General features: G+C 40.4%; 1 protein-coding gene across 4 annotated transcripts in view; it reads left to right on the plus strand.

Moving 5' to 3' along the window:
• ARFGEF1 (ADP ribosylation factor guanine nucleotide exchange factor 1) overlaps positions 1 to 15,248 on the plus strand; it is a 143,347-nt gene that overhangs the window by 120,035 nt on the left and 8,064 nt on the right. For 3 of the 4 annotated variants that reach the window (XM_030937811.1, XM_030937812.1, XM_030937814.1), the window contains 5 exons: positions 1,587 to 1,716; positions 2,993 to 3,128; positions 3,209 to 3,347; positions 4,467 to 4,539; positions 9,487 to 9,619. In XM_030937811.1, coding sequence (XP_030793671.1) covers positions 1,587 to 1,716; positions 2,993 to 3,128; positions 3,209 to 3,347; positions 4,467 to 4,539; positions 9,487 to 9,619 — 611 coding nt within the window. The remainder of the gene's footprint in view (positions 1 to 1,586; positions 1,717 to 2,992; positions 3,129 to 3,208; positions 3,348 to 4,466; positions 4,540 to 9,486; positions 9,620 to 15,248) is intronic. The other variant, XM_030937813.1, reaches the window with a different exon arrangement.

Consider the following 15,248-nt stretch of genomic DNA (forward strand, 5'->3'; position numbering starts at 1 on the left):
TTAACAAAATTGTTTATCATTATATGACTGGCAGTGCAGTAGATTTGTTTATACCAATATCACCATAAACATGTGAGTAAAGTGTTGCCCTACGATCAATGAAAGCTACAACTACAATGTCACAAGACATTGTAAAGGAACTTTACAGCTGTATTATAATCTTAGGGGACCACTGTCTTATGTGCAGTTCATTGTTGACTGAAATGTCCTTATGTGGCACATGACTGTATTATTTTTCCCTACACCAACGACTTAATATTGCTTAAAAAAAAAAAAACAAAAAACATTTTCCACATTAAAAATCCTTGGAAACGATTGATCTCTGTGTTTACTTTGGGCCCTGGAAAAAACAGGATTGCCCATATCCACTTACTCCTAGCCATGAGAGGCAGCATCCTGTTACTTGGAGTGGGAGGGCATCGATACAGAGCTCAGCAGATGGAGGATGAGGGAGCCTTGTTCCATTGCAAGGAGGGAACTATGGGTTTAGCATCAGTGATGGAACTCTGACAGGCGTCCCCTGTGGAAGTTTCTTTCCCAGGAGTTTCTTTACTATGGTTTCTCTACCACTGCTAGTATTACATATTAGATATCTTAGGGATCCAATAGACCAGTGTGAATTTACTGTAGTCTGAAGTATTGTAATGTTATTTTACACATTCATTTAACAAAAACTTGTTGAGAACCTACTATGTATGAGCCATCTGCTAGGTTTGGGGATAGCATAACAGCAAATGAGTTCAGCTCTATTCCGGTCCTTATGAGAGCCTTTCAAAGAAAATTTTGTTCTGTTTTACTCTCAAACTTTTGGAAATATAAGCCATTTCTAAATTGGAGGATGCCTGTGTTTTCCCAGAAAAAGCAACAAATAGAGAAAAGATTAAAGTTTCTAATGGTTACATAAAAGTATTATTTCAAGAAACAGGAAGGAATGAAGAAGAAAGTTTTGAGTTTCAGTTTTAACACTTACTCAAAACCTGCTCAATGTGATGCTAAGCAATTTATTCAGCAAATATTTATTGTTTGCCTTCCAGGCAATGAGCACTGCTGTGTGCCTGGGATATAGCAAGAAATGAAGCACAGACCCCTCAGTGGATTTGTTTTGTAAATCCTTTTGTTTGGAGATGTTGCATGAATAAGGCTTCTAGTATTGGGTGAAAATCCCCATAGTTCTTTGAAAAAGATTTTCCAAGATCTAACTTTTGTTTTGTTCTTAGACTTCTGTATATGTATTTTCTTTTTTGGCTGTAGTACCACAAAATTAATATTCACTCAAACAATTATCGTTTTCAATTTGTAATTCCATTTACAGTTTTTAAATGCTGCAATGGTGAGGTAAAAGTAAAGGAAAAGTAAAATAAAAAAGTTTACGGCCAAGACCTTTGGAGATTTTTTTTCCTGAATGATATATCCTAAAGGAACCTGTTGTCCTTACAACTTAAATTTTTTAAAACCCAGTGTCGTGTGTTAATTTCAGACTAGTTTTAAGCTTTCTGTTTTTAGTAGCTTTGTGAACTATAAAAGCTATTTTAGGAGGAGTATGCTTTTTTATATTATGTCTTTCTAATTGTGTTTTGTCATTTTAGGGGTTTAACAGTAATGTTTGAAATAATGAAAACATATGGCCACACTTATGAGAAACACTGGTGGCAGGATTTATTTAGAATTGTTTTCAGAATCTTTGACAATATGAAATTGCCAGAACAACAGACAGAGGTAAGAGGATGCACAATTTTCATTTAGCTTAGTCAAATTAAAAGATCCTCAGTATTATCATCAATACATTTTAGTGTTTCAAATTAAGTACAGAAAAGAATTCCTAGACAATTTTTCTTTAAGGCATGAGAATATAATACTATGTCTTTATAAATAAGAACACTGGCCGGGCACAGTGGCTCGCGCCTGTAATCCCAGCACTTTGGGAGGCCAAGGTGCATGGATTGTCTGAGGTCAGGAGTTTGAGACCAGCCTCGCCAACATGGTGAAACCCCATCTCTACTAAAAATACAAAAATTATCCAGGTGTGGTGGCAGGTGCCTGTAGTCCCAGCTACTTGGGAGGCTGAGGCAGGAGAATCATTTGAACCCGGGAGGTGGAGGTTGCCATGAGCTGAGATTGCGCCACTGCACTCCAGCCTGGGTGACGAACGAAACTCCATCTCCAAAAAAAAAGAACGCTATGAGAGGATAGAACTGAATTAATGAATTGATTTTTTTGTTCTGTTTTGTTTTCAGTGTTTTTCTGACTTTTCCATTTCTTTTCCTCATTTCAACAGTCACAACTATAAAACATCAGTAACTTTCTTTAGTATTATATAGTGACTTCTTTTTTATATTAAGGAATACAAAGTAAATTTTATTTATTTCAACATATTTTACTATGAACCAGTTACAATATACATTTTAGGAAATGTGTCAAGAGAGCTTCATATTTTCCCCTTTTGTTCCATACAGCAGTGTTAAATGCAGACTTCTGCGATTATTTTTTATGGGTTTGAAAAAAATAAATTACACTTATTTTGTATAGCCCCTTTTTTATGGTGTTTTCAGATAACCATACTTCAGGAAAGTCATTTTTATTTTATACCTATGCTAATCCCATTTGGACAAATTCTTACCTCCTTATTTCCCTTTTCATGTTCTGTCATGGTCTAGAGCAAGGCCGGCTGTTGCTATTCATGCACTTTGAAAAATCATAATACTGATATCAAGATGATGCGGTGATGGTTTTTTAAATAATCAACACAAATAGTGCCAAAAATAGTTAAATTATTGTATGCATAGGTGGTTATGGGATAATGAGGAGCAATAGATACCAGATTTTAAGTTAAGGTGAATATAACGTTCTAGAGGGAATTCAGTGGTCTAAAAGGAACACTGACAGCCTTACATTTTAAATATGAAAACATGTTTATATATATATATATGTATATTTTTTAAAATCATAGTAGTTGATTAATGGCATGATGTTCACTAACGACTTTTTTCCCCAGAAAGCTGAATGGATGACAACAACTTGCAATCATGCACTTTATGCAATCTGTGATGTATTCACTCAGTATTTAGAAGTACTCAGTGATGTACTTTTGGATGATATCTTTGCTCAGCTCTACTGGTGTGTGCAGCAAGGTAGGTCTGTCAGATATGTGACACAAAGTGTCAAATGTGACCCTGGTAATATATAAATGAATTGCTCTTTTCTTTCCTAGACAATGAGCAGTTAGCACGATCTGGTACAAACTGTTTAGAGAATGTTGTTATTCTGAATGGTGAAAAATTTACCCTAGAAATCTGGGATAAAACTTGCAACTGCACACTGGATATCTTCAAAACCACAATCCCACATGCGTAAGAAGATTTTATACAACTTTACATTTATATTTGTATATTGAATGAGTTGGAGAGTGACTAATGATTAAAAGTTTGATAGTGACTACTGATTTCTCATAACAGAAATCCTTTTAAGCTTGTCTTACTCTTATATAGAATTAGATTTATTACAAACCAGACTGCTATAAACTATAACAAATACATGAATTAAACTATTTGTAAACCAAAACCTTTAGTCTGGTTATCCAAAATTTGGGACATAGTAAAGTGATTCCGCTGACTTTTATGAGATTTTATTTATTCAGATCAAACCAAGCAGTGGTTTTGAATTGGGAAAAAAAAAAATCTCAGCCTGTTTCTGTTACTGATCTTTTAATAATCTAAGGAAAATGTATTTATACATATTTCATATTTTATAACAGCTTGTCATTTTTCTCTAAGGGATGAGTGTGAAATGGAATTATAGTGAGGTAGGTTGTTTTTTTTGTTTTTTTTTTTTTTTTGAGATGGAGTTTCATTCTTGTTTCCCAGACTGGGGTGCAATGGCATGATCTCAGCTCACCACAACCTCCACCTCTTGGGTTCAAGCGATTCTCCTGCCTCAGTCTCCCAAGTAGCTGGGATTACAGGCATACACCACCATGCCCAGCTAATTTTGTATTTTTAGTAGAGATGGGGTTTCTCCACGTTGGTCAAGTGGTCTCGAACTCCCAACTTCAGGTGATCTGCCCACCTCGGCCTCCCAGAGTGCTGGGATTACAGGCGTCAGCCACCACACCTGGCCAATTTTATGAATTTTTTTTTTTTGAGAAGTCTCTTACTTGGAAAATATTTGATATTAATACTTAGGGAAAGGAGGTTTAAAATCTTTAAAACTTACCAGAAAGTGTTTTTTTAATGCAAAACTGGTGACTATATTACCCTTTTAATTATATTAAACGCCACTTAATTTTTTTCTAAAAGTACATGTTTAAACATTTTACTAGATGTTTTTTAGGAAATTGCTCTTAGCAGTAGTCAAAGATGGACTGTGTAGTTGGTATGTTCTTGTTACTTTCTTGGGCCCATTTCAAAATATGCTGGATGTGGCATGTGGCACAGCCCCCTAGAGATTGATGTGGTTTTGGTATCTTAAAGGCTCTTGACCTGGCGGCCCACTTCTGGAGAAACTGCCCCCCGACCTCCATCTCCTGTAAGTGAAAGGCCATTGGTAAGTTTTAATCAGTAAAGTATATTGAAATTAGTTATTTGTGATGAGTAATTTTGTTATGGGTCAAAGTCTTACATGTAAGTGTCTTAATCCATTCCTGCTATTTAAAAAAATCTGAAACTAGATTACTTATAAATAGAAATTTATTTTTTCACAATTACGAAGGTTGGGAATTGTACGATCAGGTGTCTGGTGAGAGCTGCTCTCTGCTTCCAAGATGGCACCTCATTGCTGCATTCTCACATGGTGGAAGAAGGAGGGACAGAAAGGGGCCTAGATAGTTCCCTCCAGCCCTTTTTTAAGGCATTAATTCTCATGGCCTACTCCCCTTCTAAAATCTCTACCTCTTGATACTGTTGCATTGGGGATTCAGTTTCATTATGAATTTAGGAGGGAACACAAACATTCATATCAATGCGATGCATTCGACTCTTTTAAGAAGATGGTATAAATTTGCTGTCCAGAATTGTGAGGTTAGTTCTGTGGTCAGTTTCACAGACAATTAATATGTGTCTCTGTTACGTGCCATGAAGGGAGTATTTTAAATTATTTTTTAATATAGGACATCGAGTAAAATGATTTTTTAAGGGTTGTGAGAGAAAGATACCAGATTACGTAGCTATCTCCATGCAAAGCTGAAGATATTGTTGGATAGTATTTAAACTTTATTTTTATATAATTTCACCTTATAGAAAAGTAACACAAAACAGTACAAAGAATTCTAATATTCACTTCACCCAGTGTATTGGTTTCTTAGGTCTGCCTTAAAAAATTACCAAAACTTGGTGGCTTAAAAACTATGGAAACCTACTGTCTCATGGTTCTAAAGACCACAAGTCCTAAATCAAAGAGTTACCAGGGCCACATTCCCTCCAAAGGCTCTAAGGGAAAATCCTTACTAGCTTCTTCCAGCTTCTGACAACCTTTGGCATTATTTGGCTTGTTCACATATCACTCCAGTCTCTGCAACCATCTATCCATACTTTTCCTCACTGTGTGTGAGTTAAATCTCTCCCTCTCCTTTTTGTTTTATGAAGACGTTACTCATTGGATTTAGGGTTTACCTGAAATCCAGGATGATCTCATCTCAAGATCCTTAATTACATCTGAAAAGACCTTATTTCCAAGTAAGGTAACATTTGCAGGTATCAGGGGTCAGGACTTGGACATACCTTTTAGGGGCCAATATTCATCCCACTGTGGTCTACCCACTGACACCTAAAAATTCATGTCCATCCCATCGGCAAAAGATGGTCACCCCATTCTAAGGTCCCCAAAAGTCTAAACTCATTACAGCATCAGTACTATGTCCAAAATCCCATATAAATACCATCAGAAGTCCCTAATGTGATCATCTCAGACATCTACATTAAGGATGGATGGCACTACATTAAGGATGGATCATGAGTATGATCTATTCTGGGGCAGAATTCATCTCCATCTGTGGACCTGTGAACCTAGAAAATAGGTAAGTAACTTTAAAATACAGTAGTGGGTCAAGCATAAGATGGACATTCTCATTGCAAAAAGGAGAAATTGGAAGGAACAAAGGATCACCAGTCCTAAGCAAGGTTGAAACTTAGCAGGGACAATTCTGTTGAGTTTTAAAGCCTGAGAATAATGTTGTGTGGCTTAATACTCTGCCTTCTGGGGCCATGGCTTGCTTCTTTGGGCCTGAGCCCTACACTATCGGTTGTTCTTCTTTTTCTTAAAGGTTAGCACGTTTGCAGCACTGTTGACCCATTTTCTGCCTGTAGAATCCTAGAAGTCAGCCTCCCTTCCTTTTATTGTTTCTGTCCCTTTCATTCTAGGCTGGCCATATGTCTGCTGGTATATCATTCTCAAAATCCTTGTGGGTCTTCTGTATGTGTTAAGAGAAACCATGCCATTAAACAAGAGGGTGATCCATACTTCTTTCTGGATAGTCCTGTTATGTTCCTGGCTTCTGCTGAGATGGTTGATTGGATCCACTAGATATATACCTAATCTCTTTGGCAAAAAGTCATCCAGCTATTATAGCCTTGGCCTTCTCCAAAGCATGCTTTCCTAACAATTCATTTCCTAATTGTAGCATCCTTTTCCATGTGGATAGGCCAAGATCCTCTTGAATCATCAAGTGGGAGTTTCTTTTTGCTTAACAGTTCTTTCATCAATATATCTTGTTCTTGCATTGTACTATAAACAGCAAGGATAAACCAGGCCACCACGCCTTCAACACTTTGCTTGGAAATCTCCACTACATGTCATCACTTAGAATTCTGCTTTACACACAACAATTCAGCCAGGCTTTCTGCCACTTTACAACAAGGATCACCTTTCTATTAGTATCTAATCCCATGTTCTTGATTTCCTTCTAAGACCTCACCAGAAGCACCTTTTAACATTCATATTTGTACCAATAATCTGTTTGATGGCCATACATGTCTTCTCTAAGATGGTAGAAGCTCTCTCTCATACATTGCACTTCCTTGTGGATCCTCACCAGAACCACATTTGACATCCATATTTCTACCAACAGTCTCTTCAGGGCAATCTAGGTGTTTTCTATCATGTGTCTCAGAATTCTTCCAGCTTCTACCATTGCCCAGTTCCAAAGCCACTTCCACATTTTTAGGTGTTTGTTACAGCCACATTCCATTTCATAGTATCAAAATCTTTATCAGGGCCAGAGAAACAAAACCAACAGTAGAGATATGTGTAGATAGATGTAAGGAACTGGCTTACGTGATTGTGGAGACTGGCAGGTTTGAAATTTTGTAGGACAGGCAGGCAGACTGGAAAGCCTTGAGCTGGTGCTGAAGCTGCAGTTCACAGGCGGGATTTCTTCCCCAGGAAAACCTGTTTTGCTCAGTTCTGAAGGCCTTCAACTTATTGGATAAGGACCATCTAGATTATTGAAGATAATATCCTTAAAGTGAACTGACTATAGATGTTAACCACATCTACAAAATACCTTCAGCTCAACACCTGGAATAGTGTTTAATTGAATTAATTGTTACTCATTTGACTTAAGTATCTGGCTTAAGTACATAGGATATTGGTATTGTGTCCTAGCCAAATTGACACAAAAGTAATCATTACACCAAGTTTCTCCAAATGTTATTTTACATTTGTTTTTACCAACCCCTGCTTTCCTCCTTCTTTTTATCTTGCTACCCCACCTCCCACACCCACACAATTTTCTGAATTATTTGAAAGTGATTTGTAAATATAATGCCTACTTATCTCTAACAATCAAAAAATTATCCTTGAAACAATAATCTACAGGTCTTTTCAAATTGGTACTGTTCTCCCAATAATACTTTTGAATTTTAAAGCCAGGAGGCTGTAAAGTAACAAACTAATGCCCACTGACCAGATTTGTTCCTCACAACTTTTAACTTTCTTAACAAATTGTCAACAGTTAAAACATTTCACAGAAAAGTATCATTCTGAATTGCCCTTGAGAACTGTGGCGTCTGTACGAGGCCCGTGTTGCTCCATGACTCTGTTGTGCTGATGTCCGTTCAGCACAGACCCCATTATTACTTAGGACGTCCCAAAAATTCTCCTCATTTACATTGGTTAGTGAGAAAAATTGAGAAAACAATATACCTAACATCCAAAAATTCCTCTAAAACAGAGCAAGGTTTTTAAATCCCTAATTTTGTGACCTAGTTTTTGTGCAGGTTTAGTTTTCTGGAGAGAACATTTTAGAAATCATCAGACTGTTCAAGAGGGCCAGTGACCAAAAATACTTAAAAACCAGTGCTTTCATTTATCTTCAGTAAGATAATACATGTTTAATTCTGAGACCTGAGTAATTTCTTCCTTAAAATACAGAAGTCCAAGCTAACGTATTGTTCTGATTATTACTATTTCTGGTAACACAGGCCCATCTTCCTTTCACACAGCAGGTAAGGTTGCTGCAGGCTGGGACTGTTATGTCAGAATAACAAGAGCTAAGCACTCCTCCTGAAACCAGGTTCTCTCATCTCTTGAGTATGCTGTACCTTTATAATGAAAGAAAGCTCGAGGAGTGGTAGGGTCAGCTGCCATTTATTGCCCAACACTGTGCTGCTAGTGTTTTGGATTTATTATCTCTAGTTCTTAACAACCTGCAAGGAAAGTATGTCATTTCTTTTTAGATTAGAAAACCTCACCTCAGGAAATTAGTCATTTTTCCAAGGTTACACTCTTACTAATACTGGAACCTGTGGCTGGGCGTGGTGGCTCACGCCTGTAATCCCAACACTTTGGGAGGCCGAGGCGGGCAGATCACCTGAGGTTGGGAGATGGAGACCAGCATGACCAACACGGTGAAACCCCCCCTCTACTAAAAATACAAAAGTAGCTGGGCATGGTGGCGCATACCTATAATCCCAGCTACTGGGGAAGTTGAGGCAGGAGAATCGCTTGAACCCAGGAGGTAGAGGTCGCAGCGATTCTAGATTGCACCATTGCACTCCAGCCTGGGCAACAGGAGCGAAACTCCCATCTCAGAAAAGTAAATAAATATTATTGGAGCCTAATTCTTGTGTAGGTCTGTTGGACTCCAGGGTCCAGTTTCTCTTCATGATACGACGCTCCTAGATAGTCACCTTCACATTGACCTTTCTAGTCCCTGGGTCCATGGGTGACAGAAGATCCTTTTCTAAATTTACCCCTGCAAAAAGTGTCTGTTTAGATTTTATGAACACTTGTGGGTGTTGCTGACCAATTTCTCTACACTTTGAAGTTTTGCATTTATATCTGTTGCTGTTGGATGGTTTAAGACCTGAGCCCAATGAGGGTCAGAAAGTCAACTTTTCTGTATGTACAGGTAATTTTAAATAATTTTCTCATTGTGTTGTAAATGTAATGTAATCATTTTCATAGGGACATACGTTTTTAAAATAGCATTTTAGAAAATATTTTCACACATAAACTTTATTAACCATACTTATAATGATTTTTTTTATTTATTAGGATACAGTATCACAGAAGTCTGTAGATATTCATGATTCTTTTCAACCAAGGTCTGTGGATAACAGACCGCAAGCACCACTGGTTTCTGCCTCTGCTGTTAATGAAGAAGTCAGCAAAATTAAATCTACAGCAAGTGAGTTCTTTCTCTAAATAAAAATAAATTTGTGTTTTATGTAGGAAAGGGTTAACATTTTTGGTTTTTTATCGTTAACAAGCATATACTATAATTGATTGTGTCATCACTTTGTTTTTAATTTTTTTTTTTGAGACGGAGTCTCACTCTGTCGCCCAGTCTGGAGTGCAGTGGCGCCATCACAGCTCACTACAAGCTCCGCCTCCCAGGTTTAAGCGATTCTTCTGCCTCAGCCTCCTGAGTAGCTGGGACCACAGGCACGTACCACCACGCCTGGCTAATTTTTTGTATTTTTAGTAGAGACGAGGTTTCACCATATTGGCCAGGCTGGTCTCGAACTCCTGACCTCGTGATCTGCCCACCTCGGCCTCCCAAAGTGCTGGGATTACAGGTGTGAGCCACTGTGCCCGACCACTTTTTTTTTTTTTTTTTTTTGAAACAGAGTCTCACCCTGTCGCCCAAGCTGGAGTGCAGTGGTGCTCACTGCAACCTCTGCCTCCCAGTTTCAAACAATTCTCCCGCCTCAGCCTCCCGAGTAGCTGGGATTACAGGTGCCCGCCATCACCCCCAGCTAATTTTTGTAGTTTTAGTAGAGACGGGGTTTCACCATGTTGGCAAGGCTGGTCTCGAACTCCTGACCTCGTGATCTGCCCGCCTCAGCCTCCCAAAGTGCTGGGATTACAGGCGGGAGCCACCACGCCTGGCCGTGTCATCACTCCTTTACTGTGCTTACCCTAATTTGGACATCCTCTGATAGATAGATGCCCTCTGGCAGAAGGTCAAGAACTCTGCTGATACCTGAAATGTCTGCTTTTTCCACCAACGAGCACCTGAGTCTTCTCTCTCCACCGCCTTCTGCATGCCAGCCAACTTCATGTTCTGTCTGTAGAAGTAGGGCCTTCCTCTACCCATCTGCAAGGGGAAGTAGTGAGGGACTGTTGCTTTCTAAGCAGAACCCAACTTGTTTTCGTTGTTGTTGTTGTTGTTGTTGTTTTCCAGACAGAGTCTTACTCTGTCACCCACGCTGGAGTGTGATCTCGGTTCACTGCAACCTCAGCCTCCTAGGCTCAAGCGAGCCTCTTGAGTAACTGGGACTACAGGCACGCCTCATCATGCCCAGCTTATTTTTTATATTTTTTTGTAGGGACAAGGTTTTGCCATGTTGCCCAGGCTGGTCTTGAACTCCTGAGCTCAGGCCATCTGCCTGCCTCAGCTTCCCAACATGCTGGGATTACAGGCTTGTGCCACAGCATCTGGCCAGTAGCACCCTACTTTGTTGTTGTTGTTGTTGTTTTGAGACAGAGTCTCGCTCTGTCACCCAGGCTGTAGTGTAGTGCTGCAATCTCGGCTCACTGCAAGCTCCACCTCCTGGGTTCATGCCATTCTCCTACCTCAGCCTCCCGAGTAGCTGGGACTACAGGTGCCCGCCACCATGCCCGACTAATTTTTTTTTTATTTTTTGGTAGAGACAGGGTTTCACGATGTTAGCCAGGATGGTCTCGACCTCCTGACCTCGCAATCCACCTGCCTTGGCCTCCCAAAGTGCTGGGATTACAGGCATGAACCACCGTTCCCGGCAGGAGCACCCTACTTTTTAAGGAGCAACCCTTTTCTCCACAATGCTCCCTAACCTTAGTCGGCCTGTGCCAACTTCCCTCACTGCTGCCCACACCCCTGTCTCCATACACGGATCCCCAGGTCACCTGTATTCCTACCCTCACCTTTTCACAAAAAAGAGGAACCCTTTACTTTTTTACTGGATTGATTCAGTTTCATTTGCTGAAGGAAAATTATAACACCTAGAAAAGACCACAGCCTCCTTAGAGGAGAACAGGACAGCTTTGAGAACTTTTTAAAACCTGAGGTGAAATTTATATAACAGAAATAACAATATACAAGTGAATAATTTAGTGGTATTTAGTACATTCACAGCCACCACCTCTATCTAGATCCAAAGCATTTTCATCACTCCTAAAGGGAGCCCCCCTGCCCCGTAACTGTTACACAACCACTCCCTCTTCTCCCCTTCCCCAGCCCCTGGCAGCCACTAATTACCTATGTTTGTGAATTGCCTATTCTGCATATTTCATATAAATGGAATCATACAAAATATAACCTTTTGTGTCTGTCTTCTCTCACAATGTTTTCAAGACTCATCATGTTGTAGCATGAATCAATAATTCATTCCTTTTTATTAATAGTCCACCGAATGTATAGACCACATTTTGTTTATCCATTTGTCTGATGATGGATGTTTGTATTTGTTTCACCTGCAGTTGTCGTGAATAGTGCTGCTGCAAACTGTTGTGTACAAATATCATTTGAATACCTGTTTTCAGTTCTTTTGCATTATCTACCTAGGAGTGGAATTGCTAGCTCGTAGGGTAATTCTATGTTTAATTTCTTGAGGAACCACCAAGTAATTTTCTATAGCCAGTGGCTGCACCATTTTACATTCCCTCCAGCCATTCCAGTTTTTCCACATCTTTGCCAGTGCCTTTTTTGTTGTTGTTAAATGATAACCATTCTAGTGGGTGAGAAGTTGTACCTCATTGTGGTTTTGATTGGCATTTCCGTAATGATTAGTGATGTTAAGCATCTTTTCATATGCTTGTTGGCCATTTGTATATCTTATTTGGAGAAATTTGTATTCGTGTCCTTTGCCTGTTTTTAAATTTTGATGAAGTCCAATTTTTGTTTTCTTTTGTTAGTCATGCCTTTGGTATCATTGTCAAAATCCAAGGTCATCAGCATTTCCCCCAATGTTGTCTTCTATGAAGTTTTGTTGTTTTTTTTTTGAGACAGAGTCTTACTCTGTCACTCAGGCTGGAGTGCAGTGGTGCGATCTGGGCTCACTGCAACTTCCACCTCCTGAGTTCAAGCGATTCTCCTGCCTCAGCCTCCTGAGTGGCTGGGATTACAGGCACGGGCCACCACACCTGGCTAATTTTTGGATTTTTAGTAGAGATGGGGTTTTGCCATGTTGGCCAGGCTGGTCTCGAACTCTGGAACTCAAGTGACCCACCTGCCCAGCCTCCCAAAGTGCTGGGATTAGAGGCGTGAGCCACTGTGCCTGGTCTACGAAGTTTTATTCTTTAGGTCTTTGTTTTAGGTCATTGATCCATTTTGATTTAATTTTATTCAGGGAATTTTTTAATCCTAGGTGCTTACAGTTCTTGAGAGAAGACAGGCTTTATTATCATATCCTATTTGAAAGGAACTTCTACAGTCACTGTATTTTGCTCATTTCTTAAAGGGTAAACAGGTGGTAGTGAGTGGCCCAGTTTCATTTTTCATTCCTGTTCCCCAAAGAACAGAGTGGTTCATGTAGGAGTCCTTTGCAGCTTCAGTCTGCACCAAGAAAGGCCAAGAGGAAAGAATAGTAAGTGGCTTTTCTCGCTCTCAGCCTCAAGACTGAATTTAAACACACTTAACTTTGTGAGGGCAGGACTTGGTCTTGTGCACTTGGCTACTCTGGGACTATCCTTTTTCCTGGGGCAAGGGTTCTGCTTTCCTGCCTCTGTGAACCGTGGGGTCAGACTGCATCCTTAGGCCAGACATTCCACTCTCGCTCCCCTGGAAGACTTTTAGGCAAGGTTCATCCTGTAACTGTTGACTCAGAACAGTTAGAGCTGGAGGAAGAACAAGCGGCCACCCTGCTCCCATGAGCCCTTTTCCTTGGTGGATAGGCTGTGGTTCCCCTGTTTGATGGGGGGGCCCCTGCATATGACTCTCCAACTCAGTGAAAAGAATCACAGCACAGACCAGCCTCATTCTTTCTGCACCACTGCTCTGTCGAGTTGATTCAGTACCTGCAGTCCCACATAGTTAAAATCTGCTTAGCTTTGCTCTCTGTTGTGTGGACAATGAAATGGTTGAGTAATACAACCCTGGCAGTGTCAGGCCTTGTCAGGACTAAAATTTGTCCAAATAGATACTGTCATCAAGTGTGCTCCTGGTCCTTGCTAGTGAGACTATAGTTAGGATCCTTGTCTAGGTCTCAAAGGGCACGAGAAACTATGAAGAGGCTTGGCATTGCTGTTCAGAGTACAGCCTCATCTGCCAAATTCTTGGGGTCACTAGAACTGTTTGGGTCCCTGCTGGAAGCTCTTAGTACCCCTGAGCAACTCACGTTGGAGCTGATGAAAATAGGTCTCCTAAGACCTCCATCTACCCCTAAGTCCTTCTGGAGTCCAGGTCCTACTAGGAGTCTCTTGCCCCCTGGGACTGAGATATTTTTCTCACTTGAATGAGAGAGTGAATGGATGACTGCCCATGCTGCTGTCACTGTAATAAAGGACTAAGAAGACAAGATTTAAGAGGAAGAGATAACCGTAGGACTTACAGGTTTCTTTTTGTTTTTTTAACTTGTGATCTAGTACTAAGAACTAAACGTTAAATAGAACAGCATTTATGAACAGTATCTGGAAAGGAGCCTTCATTAATGATCTCAATAAGAATAAATTTAAGTAAGTTATTTTTCTACCCCTCAAAATCCCTAAAACATGAATTTGTCTTCCACACATTAGTGCCAAAAAAGGGAATTTATAGTAAAATGTTTTTCATACTAGAAAGAAACAGGGATTGTAAGTCACCCAGCATTGGAGCCATTGCCCCAGGACTGCCTAGCAGGCAACTCCCTTTGGGCAGTTGTCTGCCTCCTGGAAAGCTTCCTGCCAAAGCTGCCCCTGAGAATCTGGGATGGAGGTGTGGCCGTGTGGTCTGGGTCCCCTGGGCCGTGTGGCAGCAGCATCTCGGGAGTTGAGTCCTCTTTTCTAACCTTGTGCTGCTGCATTGGATTAGCTACTTAGCTGGCATGGTCAGACAAGGGGAGCACTCCCATGAGTGTGTCCACATGGGCCAGCAAACTATCAGAAGCACCCTGCTGAACAAATGTGTTCAGGATAGAGGGATGCGGTTGTGTGTAGCTGATGAAGGTAACATGGGTGGCACTTTTGTTACTTTGCAGTTTGGTTACTTTTGAAGTAATGTGTTCAGCTTAACATTTTTTTTTTTTTTTTTTTTTCTTAAAGATGAAATCTGGCTCTGTCGCCCAGGCTGGAGTGCAGTGGTGTGATCTCGGCTCACTGCAACCTCTGCCTCCTGGGTTCAAGCAGTTCTTCCTCAGCCTCCCGTGTAGCTGGGATTACAGGTGCACACCACCATGCCCGGCTAATTTTCGTATTTTTAGTACCTGGTCTTGAACTTCTGACCTCAGGCAGTCCACCCGCCTTGGCCTCCCAAAGTGCTGGGATTACAGGCATGAGCCATTGCACCTGGCCCCAGCTTAATTTTTTTATAGACTTCTTTGCTGATGGATGTCTTTGAAAATAAGAGGTAATTTGAGTCACAGCTACAAATCTGGATCCAAATAAAACATGTGCTGTGGCCAAACCACAGTATTGCATAGGTTAATCCGGAGTCTTGGCTGCCCTCACTTCCTGTCTCACATTGATCTATTCTGTTATTTTCTTATGTCTATAGGTTTTCATATAACCTATTTTCTTTTTTTTTTTATTTCAATTAGTTTATTTATTTTTGAGACAGAGTCTCTCTCTCTCTCTTGCCCAGGCTGGAGTGTGGTAGTGTGATCTTGATTCACTGCAGCCTCCGCCTCCTGGGTTCCAGC

Source organism: Rhinopithecus roxellana, chromosome 9 (genome assembly GCF_007565055.1).
Source record: "Rhinopithecus roxellana isolate Shanxi Qingling chromosome 9, ASM756505v1, whole genome shotgun sequence".
Lineage (NCBI taxonomy): Eukaryota > Metazoa > Chordata > Mammalia > Primates > Cercopithecidae > Rhinopithecus > Rhinopithecus roxellana.